The following is a 26,654-nucleotide window of genomic DNA, read 5'->3' as shown; positions in this document are numbered from 1 at the left end:
TTGGTCGGTAGTGTTATCAATGCCTAGTAGAGAATATAATGATGTTATTGGTGATGAAGTATTAGGTGATGTGATAATTGAGTGTGAGCCATTTACTAGAGGGATGCCAAATGTTGACACATTTGATGAACTGGTAGGTGAGTTAGGCGGTCAAAATATTCGAGATGGGTGTGAAGATATATGGATTGAATGATGCTTATGTAATTGGCAGTGTATGACATTAATTTTGTAATATATTGTAATGTGATTTCTTCACTTTCTACGTTCAAATAAAACACGACGTTATTGTGAATCAGTTATTCAGCATATTTACCGACGTCTTAAAGCAACGTAACAATGAAGAACCACGACGCTATTGTGAAGCAATTATTCAGGATATCACGTCGGTGAAGGATAAAGAACCGCCATGGAATTCAAAATAACACGACTCCAATCCCATAATACCGACGTCTAAAAACGAGATATGTAATCTGAACGTTAAAAAATACGACGTCATCATACATTTTCCACGTCGCAAGTTCTTTTATAAACGAAGAGGAACGAAATTAATTCCGACGGAAATTCATTATAACCGCCGTCTAATAACAATTAAACGACGTTATTTGTAATACGGCTCCCATCATAATCTACGCCGTCTATATGTTCTGTAATACGGCTCTCATTTATTTGGAACCGACGTTGTTTAGACGTTCAACGTCGTCTATATTATTAAGTGCGTCGTGAGTAATGAATACATATAAATACAACGTCGACTATATAAATGTATACGTCGTAAATAATGACACTGACAACTATTTCCACGTCATCTTTTTTAGATAAAATCGAAGTGGAAAATTTATTTCACGACGGTTTTTTGTAAATAAGAGACGTTGTAGAACTTTAGCAGACTAAACACGTCTGTTTTTATTGTTTTCCGACGTTGTTGTATTTAACAACGTCTAATATTTATGGTCGTTGTTTGTTTCTGAAAATAGGACGTATAAATTTTTTAATACGACTCTCATATATTTGTAACTGACGTTGTTTAGTTTTTCAACGTCTACTATAGAAACACATACGTCGTAAATAATGACACTGACAACTATTTCCACGTCATCTTTTATCAAAAAATCGAAGTGGAAAATTAATTGTACGACGGTTGTGTTTATATGTGCGACGTAGTAGGTATCAATAACGTCGTCTTCTAATGTATTTAAAGACGTCATATTTTTTATTGTCGTGAAAATTATATTTAACGTCGGCGTATTTTTATTGTCGTCGTTGTATGTCTATCTTGCGGCCTTGTTCTCTTAATATGTGTCATATTTTCCCTTTTTAACGACGGTCTTTTTAGAGAATTGGTCGTCTATTATCATCATCGATTGCTTTTTTTAGATCTTTTGCAGTACAAAGACGTCGTTTTGTATTTTTTGATGACGTTGTATTGTTTAACAACGACGGTTATTTAGCGTCGTGGTTTATGAGGGAAAAGATGACGGTGGATTCCACGACCATTGAAAAACCAAATACACGACGGTGATTTACCGTCGTCTTTTTGCTTTTTTGTAGTAGTGCTTACTGGTTTGAAAATGTGTAGGGAATTTTAGTAATCAAATTAATTTGGATTATGATTCATGAAAATTAGTAAACAATAACAATGGGAATCAACCTCATTCATTTGCTGATTCCATATGTTTAATAAACAGCTTAATGGGAATGATTCTTCCCATATCGATTCAGTACTTACTCGATTCCTAAATTCTATGATTTCTCACTTTCTCCATTACTGATACGTAAACATGCTAAATACATAATTGTATAATATACCATACTAAAAAAGAGGAACTAGTATGCAAACATAGGCTGTTCGATAAAGCTAAAATGATGAGGAACAAATAACAAAGAGTACAAATAACAAAATATATTCAAGAAAAAGATTTATATATTCTCAAAAAAATTTCACTAGCTGCATAAAAACTCATTCTATATTTCCCTCCTTACCCATAAGGAGGAACTCATTCTTATCTTTTATTGTGGCTCAACCACAAATTGACATGTGTCCTCTCTTTTTTAATTGTCAAAACAACTTATTTTTTTCATTTTTACTGAACCCCTAGCTTTTTACCTAAACATAAAGAAAAAAAATCCCATTGTTCTTTATTTCTTTTTTTTTTTTTTTTTTACTTTGATTTTTCTCAAATATTTTAAAAATAATAATTTTCCTTCCTCAGTCAAAATTTTAAGTATTTGTGGCCCTTTCCAACTCAAACTTTAATAATCCCTCTACAACCAAAGTTGCCATTGACAACATTTGTAGACATAGTTTCTTCATGTAGGCTTTTTCAATACATTATCATGTTACCAAGAGAGAAAATAAAAACAATGGGATTTTTTTTTCTTTTATGTTTTGATAAAAAGCTAGTGGTTCAATACGTAAAACTGAAAAAAAAAAAAAAAAAAAAAAACGAAGAAGTTGTTTTGACAATTAAAAAAGAGAGGACACATGTCATTTTGTGGTTGACCCATAGAAGGTAAGGAGCTACCCTCAACATATATGAAAATAGAACAAATTAAAATACAGCAAAATCAATGGATCGGAGTAAAGAACCTGCTGCAAGTTTCGATTATGCTGAAAACGGAAACAGCAGGTATCTTACAGTTGCTGAACTCAGAAGTTCTTGAGTACTCCTCGATCACCACAATCTTGTTCTTGTAGGCTTTTAATCCATCGCTCTATGTATATTGATCACAGCATGCAAGTGTAAATTAATAAAAGTTAAACCAAGACTAAAAGCAACTTAAAAAAAGACTGGCGTTAAGTAAACTAACCACGTTCAAATTTTGAGAGTTTTGCACAAAACACTCATGCAGATGATTGGTTATCGCCAGGGTGGCGGCCAAGTACCTCCTAACTTCTAGTAATTCTCTCCAAAAATATATCAAATGCAGTAGTTCACACGTTGGACTTGAAAACAAAAACTATACTAGAATTTTCGTGGCAATTCTTGTGATATATATAATTGCATACCGATCTGTCCCATAGGAAAAGGCAAAAAAAACATATTGCCTATCTGTCAATTGATATAAATAACTATAAGACTTTTTACTATGAGATAAAAAAGAAGACGACTTTTTTATGTGGGTAAGGGGTAGAGAGGGTACATGAATCTGGGGACACACATTTTTGATACACATTACGGCAAACTTTTATGATCGTTAGATTGAAGAGTATCCAATGGATGAGATTGCGTATAGCATAAATGTACTAGACATTGAAAATGACAAAACTCTAGACGGAACATACGGAAATGAGGTAGTAAAGACACAAATTGAGTTTCAGGAGACAAAGTAACACAAATTGAGTTTCATTGAGAAAAATGAGAATACAATTAAGTTTCATGGGGCCAATCAATAATTAAGCCCTTCCAATTCTGAATCAAAAGACACTCGATCGGTTTTCTCTTATATGTGGGTTGTCTATTACGTTGCTCATCTATTCTAGCCTTCTTCTCAGTTTTCTGTAGTGCTCAATGCTCGTCTATCATCTGCTCCAATACTTGAAACTTCATGAAGCCGCGGGTTGTTACATAATGACATGTTACCCTATTAACAGAATTTGCATTATAGTGAACATAGTGGAAACAAGGAAATAGGATCTCCATAATTTGGTTCTGTGGTTTGCTATAAAATCTGAGCCCGAGAGGCTTTGGATTATTCCTTAACCGGGTTCGGATTAGGACAATCCCAGGTTCGATTCCCTCCAATGTAACAAAAAAATGTAAAATTGGGGCACCAAATTTTAGATACTACAAAGGATTCTGGCAATGTGGCCACATTTCCTGCAGAGTTTAGCAGACGCAGATTTTCACTTCGGGCTGGAGGCTGAATTTTGGTCTGAATCCTCCTTTCATGTCATCTGTAGAAAAGAAATTAGTGAATTTGTATTCATCTATTTAATTGAAAATGTCTTTTTTTATAATGAAATTAGTCAGCGCACTTAACAGGCTAAACTGTGGTGGGCATCTATACCTCAAACGTCATTTATTTTATTTTTTTCCCTTTATTGTTTCGGGTAAGATTCATTGGAAAGATAGTCATCAAAACGTGTCCAGTCCAGACACCCAGTTTTAAACTGGGTGTTGACTATCTTTCCAACGATGACATTTCGATGAATATAATAAACGCAAAAACAAAATAAAACTGGGTTTTTTTTTTTGTTGCCAGACACAGTTTTTTTGCCTTTATACTCATTGAAATGTCTATTTTTCACCCATAAAAAACCCAGTTTAAAACATAAATACGAACTAGATCATTTTGTCCAGAACAGAACACATACTCAGATTTCATCAACATCCATCTCATTCTTTGGCATTCAGTTCTAATCAGCTTTAAACACCAAAACAGTCCCAAATTTAAGATAAAATGACTATTATCCCCTCAACAAACTCATAATTATCCAACACACCCAACTACCAAGGCCACAAACTGGAAAGTAGAAACTTACCCAACTTCCATTTCAACCCAAAATTACACTGAGTTCTCTGTAGGTTCAGCCCAAGGTAGATTCTTCACCTACTGTATTTGCATGTAATCAAATAACATCCGAAATCACTTACACAATCTCACTTAAATCAATGTAAATTGTATACTAGAATTCCAGCAGCAAGTATGGCAAACAAATCTTACCTTAACAGCTCCAAAGTAATCCTCAACCTTCAATGAGCTGCCTAGTAGTGACCACCATTCTCCCAAACCACACTTGGAAACAAAAGATTAAAGCTTAATCAGTCACTAACTCAGAAAGAGAAAATTTTCGAAACTTAACCAAATCCAAGAATGGTTTACCTTATCTTGTAGAGCTCGTTCATACGATCCTAAAGGCGACAGCGGTGCAAGAATTGGAGTTGTAGAATTTTGGTAGAAAGAAGTTTGAAGGAGAAAGAAGGGAGAGAATGGGTTTCTGGAAAGAGAGTCGTGAAGTAGGAGCTGAACTGGAACCTCATCCTTCAAAGGCATTGTGTATATTTGTCCTATTCGCAACGACCCCGACCTTGCGTCAGGGAAAGTGGCTGAAACTCGTGAAGAGAAACTCGAGAAACTTGTTTCCCCCTGTTTTTTCCTATTCGTAATCACATCCAAAATATTTTCTCCAAAATTCTACAAATAGTTTTAAAACACCATAAAATTTCCAAAGTGTCACAAACATGGTGTTTATTTGGCATTTATGCTAAATTTAATAATGAATCAAGAGCAAATTCACAATAACTAAGAAAAAAAGAAGCAAGTAACAGGCAAATAAATGTACCTTGCGCTGCATTACAAGAGCAATCTCTCTTGCATAAATTTCTCCCATGCCATTCATTTCTACAATGGAATATTCTTTTACTAATTTTACTTGTATCTCAATTTTTATTTTCTCCTTCTTTCTCCATCTCCTTCCACTAAAACCTAAAAAGGGGCTCTCAAGTTCTAAAACGATAACCATTACAAAAGGAAGAACCTATATACATGAGCAATATTTACGTTTTGTACTAGGAAAGAAATTTGGGGAGGCACTTATATATAAATTTGGGCGATAAAGTCGATGATGGGATTAAATAAGTTTGTTTAGCTACTGACAAGTCGTTCACATGTTTCATCTGAATTTACAAAGACCACACATATAGCTGTTACGAAACTGAAAAGGTAACTGAAGCAACTTATCAATTTTTATGTCATTTCACGTGATCAAATATTCTAAATTTGATTTTTAATGTGCACTTCCCCGTGCATCAAGAGGCTTTCAAATAAGTTTAGCTAGATAAAGAAATTTTGTAAAATACCTTTAAGTCCATTGTTTAACGAGATTATTTTGAAGTTTGTCAAATTGTAAACAAATGCTTAACTAATTCTGCGTGAATACACAAAGGAAATGCATGCTTAAATTTTTTTAGGTGACCATAATTTTGTTTCCTGTTATTTTTATGGCATGTGTTTTTGCCTGGCTTTGTTTTTACTGTTCTCTACCCTTTTGGAGGGATTGCAATGAATTGAAACTTCGACCACCAAAAAAAAAAAAAAACAACTCGACGCATGAATTTTGTAATTATCAATTTGTAAGATTTCTTCTTTAAGAAATAGTTAAATGCAAAATATTATATGACATGAAATCTTATGATATTAAGACCGTGACGTATAGTGTTTAAAAAGAAAAATTAAGCATGCATTTCCTTTGTGTATTCACGCAGAATTAGTTAAGCATTTATTTACAGTTCGACAAACTTCAAATAATCTCGTTAAAACAATGGACTTAAAGGTATTTTACAAAATTTCTTTATCTAGCTAAACTTATTTAAAAGCCTCTTGATGCACGGGGAAGTGCACATTAAAAATCAATTTTAGAATATTTGATCACGTGAAATGACATGAAAATTGATAAGTTGCTTCAGCTACCTTTTCAGTTTCGTAACAGCTGTATGTGTGGTATTTGTAAATTTAGATGAAACATGTGAACGACTTGTCTGTAGTTAAATAAACTTATTTAATCCCATCATCGACTTTATCGCCCAAATTTATATATAAGTGCCTCCCCAATTTTCTTTCTGAGTACAAAACGTAAATAATGCTCATGTATATAGGTTCTTCCTTTTGTAATTGTTATCATTTTAGAACTCGAGAGCCAGTTTTCAGGTTTTAGTGGAAGGAGATGGAGAAAGAAAGGAAAAATAAAAATTGAGATACAAATAAAATTAGTATAACAATATTCCATTGTAGAAATGAGTGGCATAGGAGAAATTGATGCAAGAGAGATTGCTCTTGTAATGCAACGCAAGGTACATTTATTTGCTTGTTACTGCTTCTTCTTTTTCTCTGTTATTGTCAATTTGCTTTTGATTCATTATTAGGTATAGCATAGATGCCAAATAAAGATCATGTTTGTGAGACCTTGGAAATTTTATGGTGTTTGAAAACTTTTTGTAGAATTTTGAAGAAATTTTTTTGGATGTAATTAAAGGAAAGTACATGTATTTATGAGTTCGTCATATTTTTCGAAAAAAATTTCAGAACTCGACTGAATTTTCGGTGAATTTTTGGAGATGTAGGAGTATTGATAATCAAGAAATGGTGTGGCTAAATATTGGGCGTCAGATCTTTAACTGGTAATCTGATCCTGCGACTATCCTTGGGCCAGGTAAGGGACACGTGTCATGTTGAATGTTGACCACTTGAGCCAGCTTAGCGTAGGTGTCGCTGGAATGGGATTGAAAGGACAGGTGTTGATCTCTTCTTTCCCCATGTGTGTGTTGGTGATTCGAAAGAGGAAAAAACAGGGGGAAACAAGTTTCTCGAGTTTCTCTTCACGAGTTTCAGCCACTTTCCCTGACGCAAGGTCAAATATACACCAAGCCTTTGAAGGATGAGGTTCCAGTTCAGCTCCTACTTCACGACTCTCTTTCCACAAACCCATTCTCTCCCTTCTTTCTCCTTCAAACTTCTTTCTACCATAACTTTCATTCTACAACTCCAATTCTTGCGCTGCTTTCGCCTTTAGGATCGTATGAACGAGCTCTACAAGATAAGGTAAACCATTCTTGGATTTGGTTAAGTTTCGAAAATTTTCTCTTTCTGAGTTAGTGACTACTAGGCAGCTCATTGAAGGTTGAGGATTACTTTGGAGCTGTTAAGGTAGGATTTGTTTGCCATACTTGCTGCTGGAATTTTAGTACAGTGTACATTGATTGAAGTGAGATTGTATAAGTGATTTCGGATGTTATTTGATGACATGCAAATACAGTAGGTGAAGAATCTACTTTCAAGTTTGTGGCCTTGGTAGTTGGGTGTGTTGGATAATTATAAGTTTGTTTTATCTTAAATTTGGGACTGTTTTGGTGTTTAAAGCTGATTAGAACTGAATGCCAAAGAATGAGATGGATGTTGATGAAATCTGAGTATATGTTCTGTTCTGGACAAAATAACCTAGTTCGTATTTATGTTTTAAACTGGGCTTTTTATGGGTGAAAAATAGAATTTCGATGAGTATAAAGGCGAAAAAACTGGGTGTCTGGCACCAAAAAAAAACCCAGTTTTTTTTTTTTTTTTGCCTCTATACTCATCGAAATGTCATCATTGGAAAGATAGTCAACACCCAGTTTAAAACTGGGTGTCTGGACTGGACACATTTCGATGAATATCTTTCCAATGAATCTTACACGAAAAAATAAAGGGAAAAAAAATAAAATAAATGACGTTTGAGGTATGCCCACCACAGTTTAGCCTGTTAAGTGCGCTGACTAATTTCATTATAAAAAAAAAACATTTTCAATCAAATAGATGAATAAAAATTCACTAATTTCTTTTCTACAAATGACATAAAAGGAGGATTCAGACCAAAATTCAGCCACCAGCCCGAAGTCAAAATCTGCGTCTGCTAAACTCTGCAGGAAATGTGGCCACAGTGCCAGAATCCTTGTAGCATCGAAAATTTGGTGCCCCAATTTTACATTTTTCTGTTACATTGGAGGGAATCGAACCTGGGATTGTCCTACTCCGAACCGGAGTAAGGAATAATCCAAAGCCTCTCAGGCTCAGATTTTATAGCAAACCACAGAACCAAATTATGGAGATCCTATTTCCTTGTTTCCACTATGTTCACTATAATGCAAATTCTGTTAATAGGGTAACATGTCATTAAGTAACAACCCGCGGCTTCATGAAGTTTCAAGTATTGGAGCAGTTAATAGACGAGCATTGAGCACTACAGAAAACTGAGAAGAAGGCTAGAATAGATAAGCAACGTAATAGACAACCCACATATAAGAGAAAACCGATCGGGTGTCTTTTGATTCAGAATTGGAAGGGCTTAATTATCGATTGGCCCCATGAAACTTAATTGTATTCCAATTTTTCTCAATGAAACTCAATTTGTGCCTTACTTTACCTCATTTTTGTATGTTCTGTCTAGAATTTTGTCATTTTCAATGTCTATTAATTATTATTTTTTTTAGAGGACTTTTTCTATTGAGAAGGGCGATAGTATACTAAATTCTCACACACATACTACATGGATGTTAAGACTTGAATTCAGAACGTTGTCTGAGAGAGTAAATACTTTAAATTATTACACTAGTGGGTCGTTTGTATTAATTAATTAATTATTATTTTTAGATCAAAAATAAATGTTTATTAATTGTTAAAAAGAAAATTAATACATTAATGCTATATGAAATCTCAACCATTGGATACTTTTCAATCTAACTATCATAAAAGTGTGCCATAATATATATCATAAAAGTGTGCCATAATGTGTATAAAAAATGTGCCATAATGTATATAAAAAAGTGTCTCCCTCGATCCTAACATATATATATGTCAAACAAAGTGGGTAGAATATTTTTAGATTATATTTCATTCTCCAAAAGGAGATATTTATAATACAAGAGTACAAACCCTAGTAGGGTTATATTAGGAAATTAAGATAAAGTCCTAATTACATAATATCTATACAAAAGGAAATAAATAGAATCATAATATATTAGGAAGTAAATCTCCTAATTACACTAGAATCTCGCTAACACTTCCCCTCAAGTTGAAGCAAATATGTCGCACATGCCCAACTTGTCAAGTGAGTTGAGGAAGTTACTGGTAGAAACAGCTTTTGTAAGGACATCGGCTAACTGATACTCAGAACTGATGAACGGGAAGGAAACAATCTTCGCATCCAACTTCTCTTTAATGAAATTTCGATCAACCTCCACATGCTTTGTACGGTCATGTTGCACCGAGTTATGTGCAATTGCAATCGTAGCCTTATTGTCACAATATAAATTCATAGGTTTCTTAGGTCCAAAGCCAAGATCTCTCAATAATCTCCTCAACCACAATAACTCACATACGCCATGGGCCATCCCACGATACTCATCCTCAGCATTAGATCGAGACACCACCTTTTGTTTCTTGCTCCTCCAAGTAACAAGATTACCACCAACAAACGTAAAATACCCAAACGTAGAACGTCTATCAGTAGCTGAATGTACTCAATCAGCATCTCTGTATCCTTCCACATCAGTATGACCATACTTGGAAAACATTAACCCTTTGCTAGGAGTTACTTTGAGATATCTCAAAATACGCGTCACAGCTCCCATATAGTCTTCACTAGGTGAGTGCATAAACTGACTTACTAAACTCACTGCATATGTAATGTTAGGACGTCTATGAGCTAAATAAATTAATTTCCCTACAAGTCGTTGATAGCGCTCCTTATCAGTAGGAATTTGATCAGGATATAACCCCAACTTGTGATTCTGTTCACTAGGAGTATGAATTGGTTTACAATCCAACATTCCAGTTTCTGCAAGTAAATCTAAAATATACTTCCTTTGAGACAAGAAAATACCATGCTTAGATTTGACAACTTAAATCCCGAGAAAATACTTCAAGTCACCTAATGATTTCATCTCAAAATTAAACGCCACATATTTCTGGAGACTCTATATTTCAGTCTAATAATCTCCAGTTACAATCATATCATCAACATAAATTATTAAAGCTGTCAATTTACCTTTGCAGCGCTTCAGAAACAAAGTATGATGCAAATTACTTTGCACATACCCAAATCTCTTCATAGATGTAGCAAATCTTCCAAACCACGCTCTTGGAGATTGCTTCAATCCATACAAGGACTTCCGCGGTCTACATGCAACACCCTCCTTAGAGGTCACATGAATACCAGGAGAAAGATCCATGTAAATCTCTTCTTGGAGGTCACCATGTAGAAATGTATTTTTGACATCAAACTGTAATAAGGGTCAATCGTGGTTAGCAGCAAGGGATAAAAGCATACGCACAGTATTGAGCTTTGCCATTGGAGCAAATGTCTCCAGATAATCCACTCCATATGTCTGAGTATACCCTTGGCTACCAATCTAGCCTTGTAACGATCAATGGAACCATCAACCTTATGCTTCAAAATAAACACCCATCTGTATCCAACTACTTTCTTCCCTTGTGGCAAATGAACTAGATCCCACGACTTATTCTTGTTTAAGGCATCCATTTCCATATTCATAGCATCCATCCATTTGGGGTTAAGTAGAGCATCTTGCAGCTTAGTTGGCACCCATAATTGACACAAATATGATGCATATTACTTAGATAAACGATGAGTTGTGACATACTAGCTAATGAGATATTTCGATTTGGCATGTATCATAGTCTGAAATATCGATAATATTGAGGAAATATCGAGGATATTTCGGTTTTTTCAAATCACGGATATTTCGGAACATATCCATGTACATATCGTATAAATATCGACAATATCGACGATAATATCGGAAAATATCGATGTCGATAATTTTGCTCACATTTCAACAATATTTTGTCAAAATATCGGTGTAATATCGCTAAAATATCGAAAATATCAATGTGAAGGAAAAAAAAAGTCATTAAAAAAAAGGGAAAAAGGAGAGAAAAAAGCACAAAGGGGATATGAACCCCTCCCATTTTACTCCTCCAACACCTTAAACACCATATCACTTATGTTTTTGTGATAATATGCTAAAATATTTATATTTATATGGGTGGTATGTTAACAATTACATGCAAAACTATTTTGGGGATTTATCGTTTGATGACTACTCTTCACAATATACTTACTCTATACATAGAGATGATGAAGATAGTGAAAAATTTGAACCTCGTAGGAACTCTATGTGATACTAAGTCACTCATGTATCTTACCATGCAATGTATAAAGTGTAAAATATTATAGTAAATCATTATGTATAAATGATTACGGTGTATTTAATCTTTTTTCATTAATTATTACATATTTTTTACACTCATAGTGTTTGCCCGCTTGCTGTATAATCAACTTAAATTAGTTAAATCCATCATGCAATGCATTTCCTTCCAATTTTTTGTGATAAACTCATAGATAATTGACTAAATAAACATTCTCCAAAGTTTCAATACAAATTTTCAAGTTTTTCTTACAATTTCCGTGGTTTTTATTCAATTTTTATCAATATCGATAATATCCCGATATTTCCATCGAAATTTCCATATTTTTGGACTACCGATATTTTCGATATCATCGATATTTTAGACATTGGCATGTATATCATGAGAATATTGTACTTTGGGTTTCCCACGAGCAGTTCGTGGGGGTAATTGATAAGTAAACACAGACAGATCATCAGAAATTAACTCACTTGACTCAATATCACCATTGGACTGGGGCAATGGCAAGGCAGAGGGGGGTATTGTATCAAATTCGGCTTCGCAGGAAACACACGAAATAGCATCAGTTGACCTAGACGACCTGTGGCACCCATCTGGGAGATCGGTCGTTTCAAGCCAGAGTGTATCCGGATCAGTGCCACGCGACAGGTCGCTATCTTCTGGGCGACCGGTCGTTTCCACGTAGAGTGTATTATTGTCAGGCATTGGGTCAGGTGACCGGTTGTGCCCATCTAGGAGACCGGTCGTTTCTAGGCAGAGTGCGTCCTCTCCCGCTCCAAACCTGTGTGACCAATTGCTATCTACTTGGCGACCGGTAGTTTGCTCTCCGAGATCATCATTTGTATCATCCTCACCCACATCTCTAAGTTCAAGATCTTGCAATCCGATACTCTCCAATTTACTCCCATTCTCCCCCTGAATTAGAGAGGAGGGAGAAACATAATACGGTACCTCTTCATGAAAAGCCACATCCAAAGTAACATGCACCTTCTGAGTAGGAGGATGATAACATTTATAACCCTTCTGAGTAGTAGAATAACCAATGAAGACACAGAGGAGAGCGCATGGATACAGTTTACTCATTTGATGAGAGTAGACATAAACGTAGGCAACACATCCAAACACCTTCGAAGGCAACTTAGAGACAGAGACCGGAGAAGTATGGGTACACAATACATTGAGAGGAGTCTTGAAATCAAGAACTCGACTAGGAGTACGGCTAATAAGATAGGTTGCTGCCAAAACACCATGGCCCCAAAGATGATGGGGAACAGACATGTCTAATAGAAAGGAGCGGGCAACTTTAAGTAAGTGACGATTCTTACGTTCAGACACACCATTCGGCTAAGGAGTGAATGAAGTAGTAGTTTGGTGGATAATGCCTTGATTACGAAAAAAATGGGTAAAGGGATTATTCACATATTCACCTCCATTATCAGTTCGAAACACTTTGACTCGATCATGAAACTGAGTAGACACCATGGCACAAAATTTAGGAAGAATAGAAGCAACATCATATTTATTCTTCATCAAATACACCCATGTTAGGCGAGTGCAGTCATCAATAAAAGTAACAAACCAACGGAAACCATTAGAAGTCACACGAGCAGGTCCCCATACATCCGAATGTACTAGATCAAAAGGTTTTTCAGCTTTACTGTCACTCGAAGGAAACACAATGCGATGACTCTTGGCCAAAATAGATGTCTCACACTTAAAACTAGACTCATCACAAGAGCGAAATAAAGATGAAAATAGACGCTTAAGGTAGCCGAACGAAGGGTGTCCCAAGCGACGATGCCATAACCAAATTTGTTGTTTGTCCTTGACACTGCAACTTTGAACAGTATGAACAACAAGATCACGAATTGGTGCAGAAGGCAATGTTAAATAATATAACCCCCTTATCCGTTTACCAGGCCCAATCGTCTTGCAAGTCTTGAGATCCTGAAAAGAGCAATGTGTAGGATAGAAAGTAGCAGAAGCATTAAGTGTATCAAGTAATCGGCCAACAGACAAGAAGTTACAATAGATATTGGGAACGAGTAACACACGAGACAAGGACAAAGTAGGAGTGAGAGAGATTGTGACCTCGCCAGTAATTGGAGAGGGCAAGCCATTGGCACTAGTTATGTATGGGTCACGAGTGTTACTAGACAACTCATCAAAAAATGTAGCATCATAAGTCATATGATCAGAAGCACCAGTATCAATTATCCAAGTATTGGAGCCAGTACCTGGAATACAGTCTGAACCACATAAATTTCCAAAAGCAGCAGCAACAACACCAACAAAAGAGTTATCACCCATGATTGCAGCAGAAATTCAACAGATCAAGACAGAGTGTACAATGGAACACAATAGAGGCACAAATACAGCAGATGCACGAAGACAGGCACGAACACAGTAGAGGTATGAACACAGCCAAAATGCACAGTGGAACACAGCAAAGGCGCAAATAAGGCAGATGCACGAAGACAGGAATGACACGAATACGACAACACAACTCACAAACCTAGGGGGGCACACACGGCACAAGTAGAGAAAAAAATATGGGGCTAGAATACGGGTAGGCACAACAAACAGGTCACTAGAAAAGTTTGCTCTAATACCATGTCAAACAAAGTGGGTAGAATATTTTCATATTATATTTCATTCTCTAAAATGAGATATTTATAATACAAGAGTACAAACCCTAGTAGGGTTATACTAGGAAACTAAGATAAAGTCCTAATTACATAATATCTATACAAAAGGAAATAAATAGAATCATAATATATTAGGAAGTAAATCTTCTAATGACACTAGGATCTCGCTAATAATATATATATATATATAGTCCCCTTCTATTGAGGGATCCCTCAAATAATTTTATTTGAGGGACGCCCTTTAGGGTACCCTACAATTTTTTTCCCAATGATCCAAACCATCTATTTTTTAGGTCTTCATTCATAGATCATATTTACAAAAAATTAGACAAATTGGAACCTGTTTCAACATCCAATTATGTCTTACAAAATCAATGACCACGGTGCTTCAAGAAAATACTAAAATTTCAATAACTCAATTGAGTGGTCAAATGATATCTGATTCAAGTAATTTTTTGTAGAGATGATCTTTGAATGAGTATCTACAAAATAGATGGTTTGGATTAGTGAAATACAATCCGGAATGAGGCCTACAAGGGGTATCCCTCAAATAAGTTTATTTAAGAGATCCCTTAATGAAAGTTCTCTGTATATTATATATATACAGTCCTGATCTCTTGGACTACAGGGGTCCAAGAAATTTGTGGTCACTCACCGTTGGATGTAAATTCAACGGTTCACTCACTCTTGCACTCCTTTTAGAAAACTTTTTTGAACCATTAGATTAATATCCAACGGTGGGTGACCACAATCTCTTGGACTCCTGTGGTCCAAGAAATCGGGACTGTATATATATATATATATATATATATATATATGAGATTGTTCAATCTCCCTCTCTACGCCTTACCCACATAAAAAAGTCGTCTTCTTTTTTTATTTGTCAAAGTAAAAAGTCTTATAGTTATTTATATCAATTGACAGAGGCAATACGTTTTTTTTTTTCCTTTTCCATATGGGACAGATAGGTATGCAATTATATATATCACAATAATTGCCCTGAAAATTCAGAAGCCAGTTCAATTAATTAGGTTTCCGTTATTTGGTCAGCATTCTATATATTTTTGTTTTAAAGTCCAAAGTGTGAACTACTGCATTTTATATATTTTTGGAGAGAATTACTAGAAGTTAGGTGGTACCTGGCCACCACCTGGCGATAGCCAATCATATGCATGAGTGTTTTGTGGAAAACTCTCAAAATTGAACGTGGTTAGTTTACTTAACGCCAGTCTTTTTTTAAGTTAAGTTTTTCTATTAAAAAAAAACCTTAAATCCCCTCTTCTTTTAGTCTTGGTTTAACTTTAATTAATTTACACTTGCATGCCGTGATCAATATAAATAGTAGAACGATGGATTAGAAGCCTACAAGAACAAGATTGTGGTGATCGAGGAGTAGTCAAGAACTTCTGAGTTCAGCAACTGCCGTTTCCGTATTCAGCATAATCTAAACTTGCAGCAGGTTCTTTACTCGATCCAGTGATTTTTCTGTATTTTAATTTGTTTCTATTTTCATATATGTTGAGGGTCAACCACAAAGTGATATGTGTCCTCTCTTTTTTAATTATCAAAACAGCTTCTTCGTTTTTTTTATAGTTAATTTTACATACTGAACCACTAGCTTTTTATCAAAACATAAAAGAACAAAAAAATTCCCATTGTTTTTATTTTCTCTCTTGGTAACATGATAATGTATTGAAAGAGCCTCCATGAAGAAACTATGTCTACAAATGTTGTCAATGGCAACTTTGGTTGTAGAGGGATTATTAGAGTTAGAGTTGGAAAGGGCCACAAATACTTAAAATTTTGACTGAGAAAGGAAAATTATTATTTTAAAAATAGTTGAGAAAAATCAATGTAAAAAAAAAAAAAAAACAATGGGATTTTTTTTTCCTTTCTGTTTAGGAATTGCAAAAACAGATGTAAGTGAGATATTGCTTACTTGAATAAATTTCTTATTTATATCTTGCCTTCTACTATTTTTTGTGTTTTTTTATATATTTATTTATTTTATTTTATTTTTGCCTTTTTGCTGCTAAAGATCATTGAGTGTTCCTAGTTAACAATCCCTCTGGGATTTTGGGATCTAGCAAGGGCCCTATATATCTCAAATAGTTAAGAGCACTAACCCGTTAAATTGATTTTTATAAACCGAATGTTGTAATTCTAATTATAGATGGTTTGAATTTCTAACAATGACCAGAAAAGGATAGATAGCAAAGAGAAAAGGATAGATAGCAAAGGGACGAAAAGATGTCGACCGTTGGCGAGAATGTGGAGTACAGTAGTCCAAAGCAGAATAGTAAACACGAAGAGATTGCGGAGTGCAATGGGCCAAAGCATAATACTAAACATGACGCCCAACATCCTCCCACCTTATACACCTCTAAGTCTCTCAATCTCCGCAAGTATGACTTTCATCTTACCATATGTTGTTTTCGGCAACTAGAGACAGCTGCAGCTATTTTTTTTCGGGTGTATGTATCCTGTGTGCGTGTGTTTACTTGTGAGGTAGTTCAAGAAAGCACTTACCATGATCTAAGTTGGAGGAAAATAGTTAGTAGGATAAATGTCCTCTACCTATATTTTCTAACTTCTTTCTTTTATCCTTATCAGGCCCAAAATTTTCTGCATGACTGGAAGCCAAAAATATCGCTTGAGGTCGCTAAGGTGCGAAAAGAACAAAAATATCGCCTGAAATATGTTCATCCAACATTTTCCTCTCCAAATTTTACTTCTCCCACATTGTTATTTAAGGGAGATTTTAGAGAACCAAAATCATCACCCTGATACAGTTATGAATACGAAACAAAATAGGAACCAGCTCAGTTTATCAAACAAATTTAAATGCTGTAAATTTGTTAATAGAACATCTGTTACAGCTAAATGTTGAGGTTCAAGACTATCGATTCCTTTCTTACTGATTGTAGTTCCATTTTCAGAAGGACAAAGACTACGTCAGAGATCGCAAAGAAAACTGTGAATGAAGAAGAATGCCATGGCAAGGTACGAGTGTTGGACCAGCCAGACAAGTGGTGTATCTACAGGGTCCCCAGCAAACTCCGCAAAGTAAATGAAGCAGCATACACTCCTCAATTACTATCAATAGGCCCTTTCCACCATGGAAAACCAGAACTGAAGGACATGGAAACCCATAAAAAGATATATTATGAGAATTTTCTTGCACGTTGTAAGAAGAGTAAGGATGAACTAGAGCAATTTATCAAGACTCGTCAAGAAAATATTCTTTGTTGTTATGCAGGGACCATTGAGCTCGACGTAGACCCTGCAAACATAATTGTGGTTGATGCCTGCTTCATCATCGAGCTCTTTTTAACGAACTTCTATGAAACTGAAAATCATATAAATGATTATATATTGAGATCACCATGGCTGAGGAAAGCTGTAGAGCAGGACTTGATATTGTTTGAAAATCAACTTCCTTATTCTCTTCTTCAAGAACTATATCATGACTTTGCTGTGCCTGTCTCTCGCAGTTTCCAACCCTGCAAAGAAGTACGAGAACAGACTCGTAGTACCAATGACCTCCCGTGCTGCTTGCCTTGCTCCTGGCGGATACCTTGCAATGAACATTCCATAGAGATTGACGAAGCCAAACCTGCGGATGACGAAGCCGAACCTGCTGATTATGATCCCCTGCTTGAGCTTACCTTTGAGTTCTTCAAAGATTATAATGAGGGGAAATCCTTCAAGAATAGAGTAAAACCGAAACATTTCACCGATTTGGTTAGGCATTTTCTATGTCCTGACAAAGAAATGGATTGTGAACATAATAGTGCTCCTGTCAAAAATATATATGCTGCAAAGAAGCTGAGGGCATCAGGGGTGAAGTTTAGGCCACTTAAAGATGGACCCTTAATCATAAAGAAAGATGAGGCCACTAAATGTAAGTTCAACTTGGCATGTTTTAGAAATATGGACTTGAAGCTTACGCCATTTTGTGTCAAGGATGAGACAGAATGCGTTGTTCGGAACATCATGGCCTTGGAGCAGTTTTTGTACCCAGACAAACCTTATATCTGCAATTACTTCTTGCTTATGGATCAGCTGGTGGACACTGTGGATGATGTGGTTTTGCTGGTTGAGAACAAAGTTATTCTTAACATGCTAGGCAGCAACGAAGCAGTAGCCAAGCTGGTTAATAGACTTTGCGAGCAGATCATGGACGATAAATCCTGCTATTTTGATATCTGTGAACAACTTAATAAGCACTATGAGAATTTTTGGAACCGTCATGTGGCAACCCTGAAACGAGTTTACTTCAAGGATCTCTGGACTGGCAGTTCAACTGTACTTGGAGTTGTTGTCCTTGTTTTCTCAGTCATTGGAACCATTAAGTCTCTCAAGTCGTAAGCTTTATGCTCGTTCAACTCGTGATTCTTAATAGACAGAATGTTAATTTCAGTCATTACTTCAAGTCATGAACTGAACAAATAAGTTAGCTAGTGTCATACATTTAACATAAAGTTCGAGTTACGAATTAGTTCTGTTATTGTTGTTAAAGACTGCAGAGCAGTTCTTGTGAATTGATTGTAATGAACGTAATTTCCATTTAGAATTAAATAAAGAAAGAGTATGCTCTTGTTTTCATTGCACTCAGAGTTGAAGACTTGGATCTTGAATTTTCAGCTTCAAAGCTGTACACCCGTTTTATATTTGTTCCTGTGATGGTAGGGTAAAATTCCCTATTATCTCGAAAACCATTGACTGGTCAACAAGTCAACTTTCTTTTGTGTGCGAGCATGCCACTGCTAGCAATGAAAATCTTAGCAGACTTCTTAAAAATAGATAACTTGCGCCCCAAGTTATTGATTTTTAAAGAAGCGATTGTGAATTTGGGTGAGGAATATCTGCCAAGCAAGTTCTTTTCTTGCCTCAGACTGGTGAGGACTTCATAATTTTTCGCAGTACAAAACTGGTAGTTCTGGCCAGAATAAATGATAAGAAAGTGAACTGTTTTAGACATAACTTCCTTTTACAAAGCTCAAAAAGGAAAACCAACTCTAGAAAGACAAAAAGAGGGTTGGACTTCCATTTCTACTTGGATAGATGCTTCTGATCCAGGCTGGACTGGGTATGTCTGTGCTGGACTGGGTATGTCTGTGCTGGACTGGACTATCAACACCTTCAACTATCAAGTTTCAGTTGTAAATCGATACCAACGTTCGAGTTTGGCAAAGGTTTAATCTATTTCGAGCCTTGGAAGGCTTTTGAGCGGGCAGAATTAGGACCTCTTCAGTCCCAAAGGGCAGAAGTGGCTGGACTTGAGGATTACTGAGCTGGTACTGCACTATGGTACCTGTTCTGCTTGATCAAGACTCTCCATAAATTTGTTGAGGTTTTCATATTTGTAAAACCCGAATTCTGCTTGATTTGGCTTACGCTGAACCAAATTTGTAACGAGAGAAATCTCGCTTTGAATGACTTATCTCTCTAAGTCTGAACAGAAGTTAGAGATTCTGAATTGTAGCTAACTTCTTTCTTGTGGCTCAATGAGCTTTTGGTTGCTTTAGTGTTTTGAAGGCTTTTGAGATCAAGTGATCATTTTGAGTTTTTTGTTTTTAATTGATTTTTTGGCTGTCTCCTGATCTGTTCACCTCCTCTCATATTTATAGGAAATGCTTGAGTGAGATTTTTTAATCTTTAAAATAGGCGGCAGATTTTCTAAAAAACAAGATCTTTTTATTTTTAAATGTCAAAGAAAAAGGGAAGTTATCTATTCTGGCAAATAAACCATCAACAGTCAATTCTAAGGCAATCACTTCCCTACTTTTCTTGAAAGAAAACCTAATCCTTCTTCAATTTTTAATTGCTCTTTGTAAGAGTTCAATCTGGTGTGATGGTTAGTTTTTTTAGAAAATACAACCTGCTTATCCCTTGGAAATGATGCCTGCTCTGGAGCAGTAATTTTTCTAAATATAGAAAAGGGATTTTGATCTTCTTTTGACTGAAAAGGCTGGAGAATTTTGCCTGGTGAGTACCTGCCTTCATTAACTCCTTATCAACCCAGTTGAAATTGCTGACTTTTCAAAGTCAGGTAGTCACGTGGGTTGTTTCCATTTTGGGCTTATTCTCGGTAACCTAAGAAATCTGACTTGGGCTTGGCTTGGTTTCTTCTCTCTGTTTTTCGAAGCCCAAGTTTATTCTCGTGGTTTGACAGGTCTTGGGCTAGGCTTTCTTGAATTTGGGCCCTCGATTCCAATTTAAACGCAAAGTCCAAACTGCTTGGGTCCTGAGTTTGCTTTGTTATTCTGGGCATCTAGTGCTGGGCGGGTTTTGCAAATTTTTGGCCCAATCAGAAGGAGAATGCTGATGGCTGTCCAAAATTGACATGGGCTTTTTTTTATATTGGACTGAGTGTGCCAAATTAGGCCCAAACAAAAGCCACTTTGCTGCTTTGTCTGGTCTTTACCGCAAATGGATGTTAAGAATGTAATTGCAGATGTAAGCCTTATGTCTCATCTTCCACAGACAACTGTATAAGCTTCAAGTCCATGTTTCTAAAACATGTTAAGTTCAACTAATAATTACAAATATTACAGACCTGATCATCCCTTTTTATGACAAAGGTTACATCTTCAATTGGCCTAAACTTCACCCCTGCTGCCTTGAGCTTTTTGCTTGTGATATATATTTTTCAGAGAGCCACCAACACCATTTGCTTTGCTTCAATTTTTGTACCTTGGATTGTATATAGTTCAAAGTAAATTTCGTTCAAATAGTAGCTTACCCTCTTTTCAATCAACAAGAGATTGGATATACTTGGGATCTCTTTTTAACATTAAGAAGAAAACTGCCATGAAACTAAGAGCTAGTTGATCTAACTCAACCTCTTATAAAATTCTCTTGCTTTTTTCTAATGGCAAACCGATAGGAGTTCATTAAATACAGAAATATATGAAGGCTTTGGTACAATTTCAAGCTTCAATCAAGGAATTAATCAGCCAGTAAGGAGGATTTACAACCCACCCAGGAGCTTGCAATATTTTTACCATTTCCAGATGCTACATCACGAGCAACTTTATTATGCCTATGAGCAATTTCATTAAAGATGCTCTTTTTTCATACGCTATGAATTCCAACTGGGCATCCATAAGCAGACCGCTCCAGACGTCTATGAGAATGTTACAATGGACTCGACCTCAATCTTCAGCCAGCCCTCTCCAAACTGTCGCAGCCTCTGCAATGAAAAACTTATATGCAGTATTGCACACAGCTTGACAATAGTAAAGCTCAAATATCATCTCCACACACACACACACCCAATCGCTGTTGCCTCTGATTGCTCACACCATGCAGCATTGCATGTTAACATCAGCAATCCTCGAACTCAAACAGCTCCAGCTCAACTCACAATTACAGCCTCACGAGGAAGGTTTCCAACTAGCTATTTATTGTGAACCAAATAACTACAGCAAAGAGGGCGGGTACTGTTTCCGGCCTACAAAGTTTAAGTTGGTATGCCTAATTTTAATTTGGAGCAATATGAACTTGTAATCTTCAATTTATATCAAACTGACCTATTTAGTTTTCAACTTAAGCGATGTACACAAATATTTCCAATAAGTTAGCAAATGCATTGCTTTGTTCTTAAGAAATTATCAACGTTTCTTAAGATTGATTCCACAAATTCTTCTTTGAACGTGCCAATTCAAGAAATAATTCCGCATATTTATTTAACTTTTTTTTTTTTTCCTGGTTTGAAGTATTTTCTATTGAAACAAAGAAATGGCTAGGCCCCCCAAATTTTTTAATCTTCGCTCTGACATTTTCAATCTCGAGATTTAATTCAACAAATTTCATAATATGGAAGTTCCATATTACGTTCATTTGTAAGGCTTATTGACGTGAGTTAACCTACAAAATGAAGGAGATTTATTTCCTTGTTTTATATAATTGACATATTCTTCTATAATTAGGATAGATTATGTATTGATTATTCCATCTTTGGACCATAACTTGTTGTTTGTTGTACAACTTACTACTATTTTGGAGTATACTACAACATTTTGGCCGAATCGTTGTGTTTTTTAGGACATCCACACAAGGAAGACGATTAGTTGTGGTACTAGGCGAGGCAAACTCTACTAATTGGACTGGGCACCGGATAGTGAGACGAAGATTGGTCAAGCTTTCATAACAAGTGGAGCTAGTTCTGAGAGACAAAGAAACAAAGTTTGGTTCTTGTATAAATGTCTTAGGCATGCCTCGTTCGGTTATTTGAAGAAGTTTCCATTATTATTTTCTAGTTTTGATGTTTCCAGCTTCTAGTGTGATACGTGTGAATTAGCTAAGATCCAATGTGTTCTGTTCCCGTTAAGTACAAATAAAAGTTTGGTTCCTTCTCGCTTATTCATTTTGATGTTTAGGGGCCTGCTCAAATCGCTACTCCGGTTGGAGCTCAATGTTTTGTCACTTTCATTGATGACTGCACCTGAATGACCTGTGTTTTCCTTCTCAAAACCAAAGGGGAAGTCAGCTTAACGTTTCAACAATTCCATAAAATGGTGACAACTTAGTGTCATAAGTTCTACGTTTTGACAATGGTGGATCATTTCTTAATCATGATCTCAAAAAAAAATTACAAGATCATGGCATCATACATCAACGTTCGTGTCCATATACTCCCCAACAAAATGGGGTGGCCCTGCCCATTAAAGCATCTCTTCCCTCTAGAATACTCGTCCAAATCCAAGATGGTGTGTGAACACTACAACGTTTTATAATTTGCGCGACAAACAGAAATTCGTCGCACAAGAAACACTTGCGCGACGCAAAATCTCATTCGTAGCTAAAACTATCACAAATAATAATTTTATATTTCTAAACTTGGGCGATGAAAGCTATCGTCGCGAAAAAACACTTAGCGCTACAACAAAATCTTATCGTCACGTAAAGTTAGCAAGAAAAACGTGGGGCTATTTTATTTGGTGGCAAACACTTGAGCGAAGCAAGTTGTCATCGCGAAAGAACACTTAGCACGACAACATACATTATCGTTGCATAAAGTTAGCAAGAACAAGCAGGGTTATTTTATTTGGCGCCAAAAATGTGCGCGACAAAAGCCATCGTCGCGAAAGAACACTTAGCGCAATAATACACGTTATCGTCACATAAAGTTAGGAAGAAAAAGGCACTACTACAAAAAGTGAAAAAGACGACCAGAAAACAACGACGGTCTCAGTGAAAACCGTCGTGGTTTATAAAAAGACGACGGTTCTAAAAACACCGTCGTGTAATACAACCTTAGACAACTAAAAAATGGAGTTTCAAATGGCTGTTCAAAAACAACGACGTACATAATTAAACAACCGACGTCTATTTGAAACAGATTTCCGCAGTGTAAAATCAATGCCAACAAAGAACGGCAGAAGTTATGAATCGACCGACGTAGAAAGTAAAGACGACGATTTCAATAAAAACTGCCGTTTTTACTCATAAAATAACACGACGAGGTTTTCGTATAAGACGCCGTATAATTACAAACAAATCCACGGCTTTAAAATACAAAATATCGCCGTATTAAATTAATTTACAACGACGGAAAATATAAATATATCGACGTCATTCTCGTATAGTTCTACTACGTTATCTTTAAATCGTACAATAAAATTTATCGTCGTATTTATTCATTTTATACGTCGTACCTTTAATTTTAACGGTCGTCTTAATAAGAATTTTTGTTAACAATTTTTTTCTTTGATTTTCTTATCCTACGTCGGTAGATCTACTTAATGACAAGAATTGAAATAACCACGACGGTTTATATAGAACACCGCCGACATAATCAGTTTTGCTGAGATCCCAAGGGTTACGAAATCTTACCAGATGGAACTCTGTTCCACATCATAATCTTAACAGATGACACAGATTTGCAAATATTGCGTCGTGTTAGTTTACAAATTCTAGAACATTAATTTCCCTCATTTTAAATTTCCTCGGGAAAGAAAAATCTATTTATCACGCTTTGGAATTGAAAACTAAAACTGAAAGAATACGGGAAAAAAAACTCCATTTATAATTTAAAATTAAAATCCACGTCGGTTGTAGTACACTTAACGACGTTTAACAAAATAATCTACGTCGGTAATTATAAATCTACCGCCATCGTAACTTAATATAGACGACGAGAAAAGACGACGGTAGAACAGAAAACCGCCGTTGTTTCAGTTTCTTTAACATATCTTTCTGCAGGACTTGTGTAGTTCAAAGCATTGACAATGTCTTCATCATATCTCCCAGAAACTACTGATTCAATTGCTCATGCTTTAGAGGCCATCTGAAGCCATTTCTATTCTTTATCGCATTCTTGAAACCCATCTTCTTCTTCTGAAGCTCTACGGATAAAGGAAGAGGCTATCACAATAAATCCGACGGATCTTCTTAGGCAAGAAAATCAAGCAGAGGATCAGGCACATCTGATCTTCAGATTTCCCTGAGAAGCGAACTTTCCTTCGACAGCGAGTGGAGGCCAGGCTTGCATCTCTTTTGATGGAAAGCAAGGAGTATTCAGAAGCACTAAGTGTCCTATCAGGCTTGATCAAGGAAGTGAGAAGGCTAGTTGACAAGCTTCTTCTTGTGGACATATATTTGATGCGAGTAAGCTCAATTTCTCTTTGAGAAAACATCCAAATTATTATCTTTGAGACATGAGAGACTGAGAGAGGAAGAACTTGGAACCTTAAATGTAAACCGAAAATGAATGAAAGCGACAAATTTATAGAATAAATTTTTAAAACCAACGGCGGTCCTTACAAAAAAACCGCCGTTTAAATTGTAAAATCAACGTCGGTATGATCGACGTATATTACAGAAATCCACGTCGGTAAATTAATAAAAACGACGTGTTAAATAATATACCATGACGCGAGTTATTACTTATGTACTTTAATTTTTGAGTTTACTACGACGGTACCTACAAACTACTGTCGTATTTATTTACCACGTCCGAAGTTAAATGTACCGTCGTATTTTGTAATTTATACGTCGTAGTTATATGTAACCGCCATATTATTTTTTTGAAATGGTTTTATATGTAAGCAACTTTTCGTCTACTTGACTTACACATTTGTTGTTTTTATATTCTTATTTTATTTAAATCTGTCATCCAAAAAAGAAACTTTACATATTGCAAAATATTAATTTCCTTCGTTTTAAATTTCCTCCGAAAAAAAAACTCTATTTATAACGCACTGTAATTGAAAAATAAACTGAAAGGTCACGGGAAAAAAAATTCTATTCATAATTTAAAAATTAAAATCCACGTCGGTTATATTAAACCTAACGACGTTAAATGAAATGATTCCACGTCGAATGAAAAATATTGCGTCGTTTTAGTTAAAAACGACGTAGTTAAATGTAACCGCCGTATTATTTTTTTGAAATGGTTTTATATGTAAGCAACTTTTCGACTTACACATGCACTGTTTCCAAACCCGATTAAAAATTTCAATCTCCCAGAGAAACCTTTTCGTCTTTTTTCCTTGTCAGAGCATTGTCAGAGTTTCTCATCGTCTTCCTCTCGTCTTCTTCGTCGTCTCTGAACTTAAACATCGATCATCTTCCTCTTGCTTTCATTGCACGCAAAAGGTAAGCTTTCATTTTCACTATTTTGGTTACTGTTTTGCATGCTCATACGTTTTTTGTTTGAAAAATCTTTTTACCTTTTTTCTGGCCAAAATCATTTTACTTCTTTCCAAGTTTGATAAAATATACAGACAAAGAGAGAAAGTTTCCAACTTTGAAGACAACTACATCAACTAAATAAGACGACGGTAGACCACGACGGTTCGTCAGTTGTTCTAGCGTCGTCTGAAAATTGACAAAGTTGTTTTTAAAATAATAGTCTTTTTTTATATGCTTGTTTAATTGCAGGTTTGATTTCGCTGAACAATGGTTTTTGTTTTTCCCTTATTTGATAAAATATAAAGAAAAAGAAACTAGGGTTGGTATCTAATATAGACGACAAAATATCTTATTGTTTTACGTCGTGTGAATGTTAATACCACGACGGTGTATTACTATTGACGTCGTATGAACATAAATACCACGACGTTATATAATTAATAGTTTACCACGACGGTGTATTACTATTGACGTCGTGTGAACATATATACCACGACGTTATATAAATAATGGTTTTAAACATTTATTACGTCTGAGATTATTTCATTGCGTCGTCTAAAATCATATCATACGTCGTATTTTTTTAATACCGTCGTTTGTGTTCTTAATGTTTTCCTGAAATATTTTCACTTGCAGTTTTGTCTGTTAAAATGGTTTCTC

General features: G+C 35.7%; 2 protein-coding genes across 3 annotated transcripts; one reads left to right on the top strand and one right to left on the bottom strand.

Annotated features, from left to right (window-relative positions):
• Positions 3,338-5,488, bottom strand: LOC109947578. Of its 2 annotated transcripts, none has more exons than XR_002270342.1 (5): positions 5,285-5,488; positions 4,825-5,136; positions 4,666-4,737; positions 4,484-4,554; positions 3,338-3,895 (listed from the first exon to the last, which is right to left on the bottom strand). XR_002270342.1 is itself a non-coding variant. In XM_020558044.1 (5 exons), exons 1-4 carry the CDS (start codon positions 5,462-5,464, stop codon positions 4,507-4,509), a joined length of 609 nt encoding a protein of 202 aa, XP_020413633.1. In that variant the 5' UTR covers positions 5,465-5,488; the 3' UTR covers positions 3,338-3,895; positions 4,484-4,506. The 2 variants fall into 2 exon arrangements, 1 of the variants encoding a protein (XP_020413633.1); XM_020558044.1 differs by having other exon boundaries at positions 4,484-4,551.
• LOC18770755 (UPF0481 protein At3g47200) lies at positions 16,992-18,930 on the top strand. Its single transcript, XM_007204409.2, has 2 exons — positions 16,992-17,018; positions 17,291-18,930. Exon 2 carries the CDS (start codon positions 17,493-17,495, stop codon positions 18,720-18,722), a length of 1,230 nt encoding a protein of 409 aa, XP_007204471.2. The 5' UTR covers positions 16,992-17,018; positions 17,291-17,492; the 3' UTR covers positions 18,723-18,930.

Source organism: Prunus persica, chromosome G2 (assembly GCF_000346465.2).
Source record: "Prunus persica cultivar Lovell chromosome G2, Prunus_persica_NCBIv2, whole genome shotgun sequence".
Taxonomy (NCBI): domain Eukaryota; kingdom Viridiplantae; phylum Streptophyta; class Magnoliopsida; order Rosales; family Rosaceae; genus Prunus; species Prunus persica.
The sequence above is the reverse complement of the archived record's forward strand: the minus strand, read 5'-3'. Positions and strand labels throughout refer to the sequence as shown.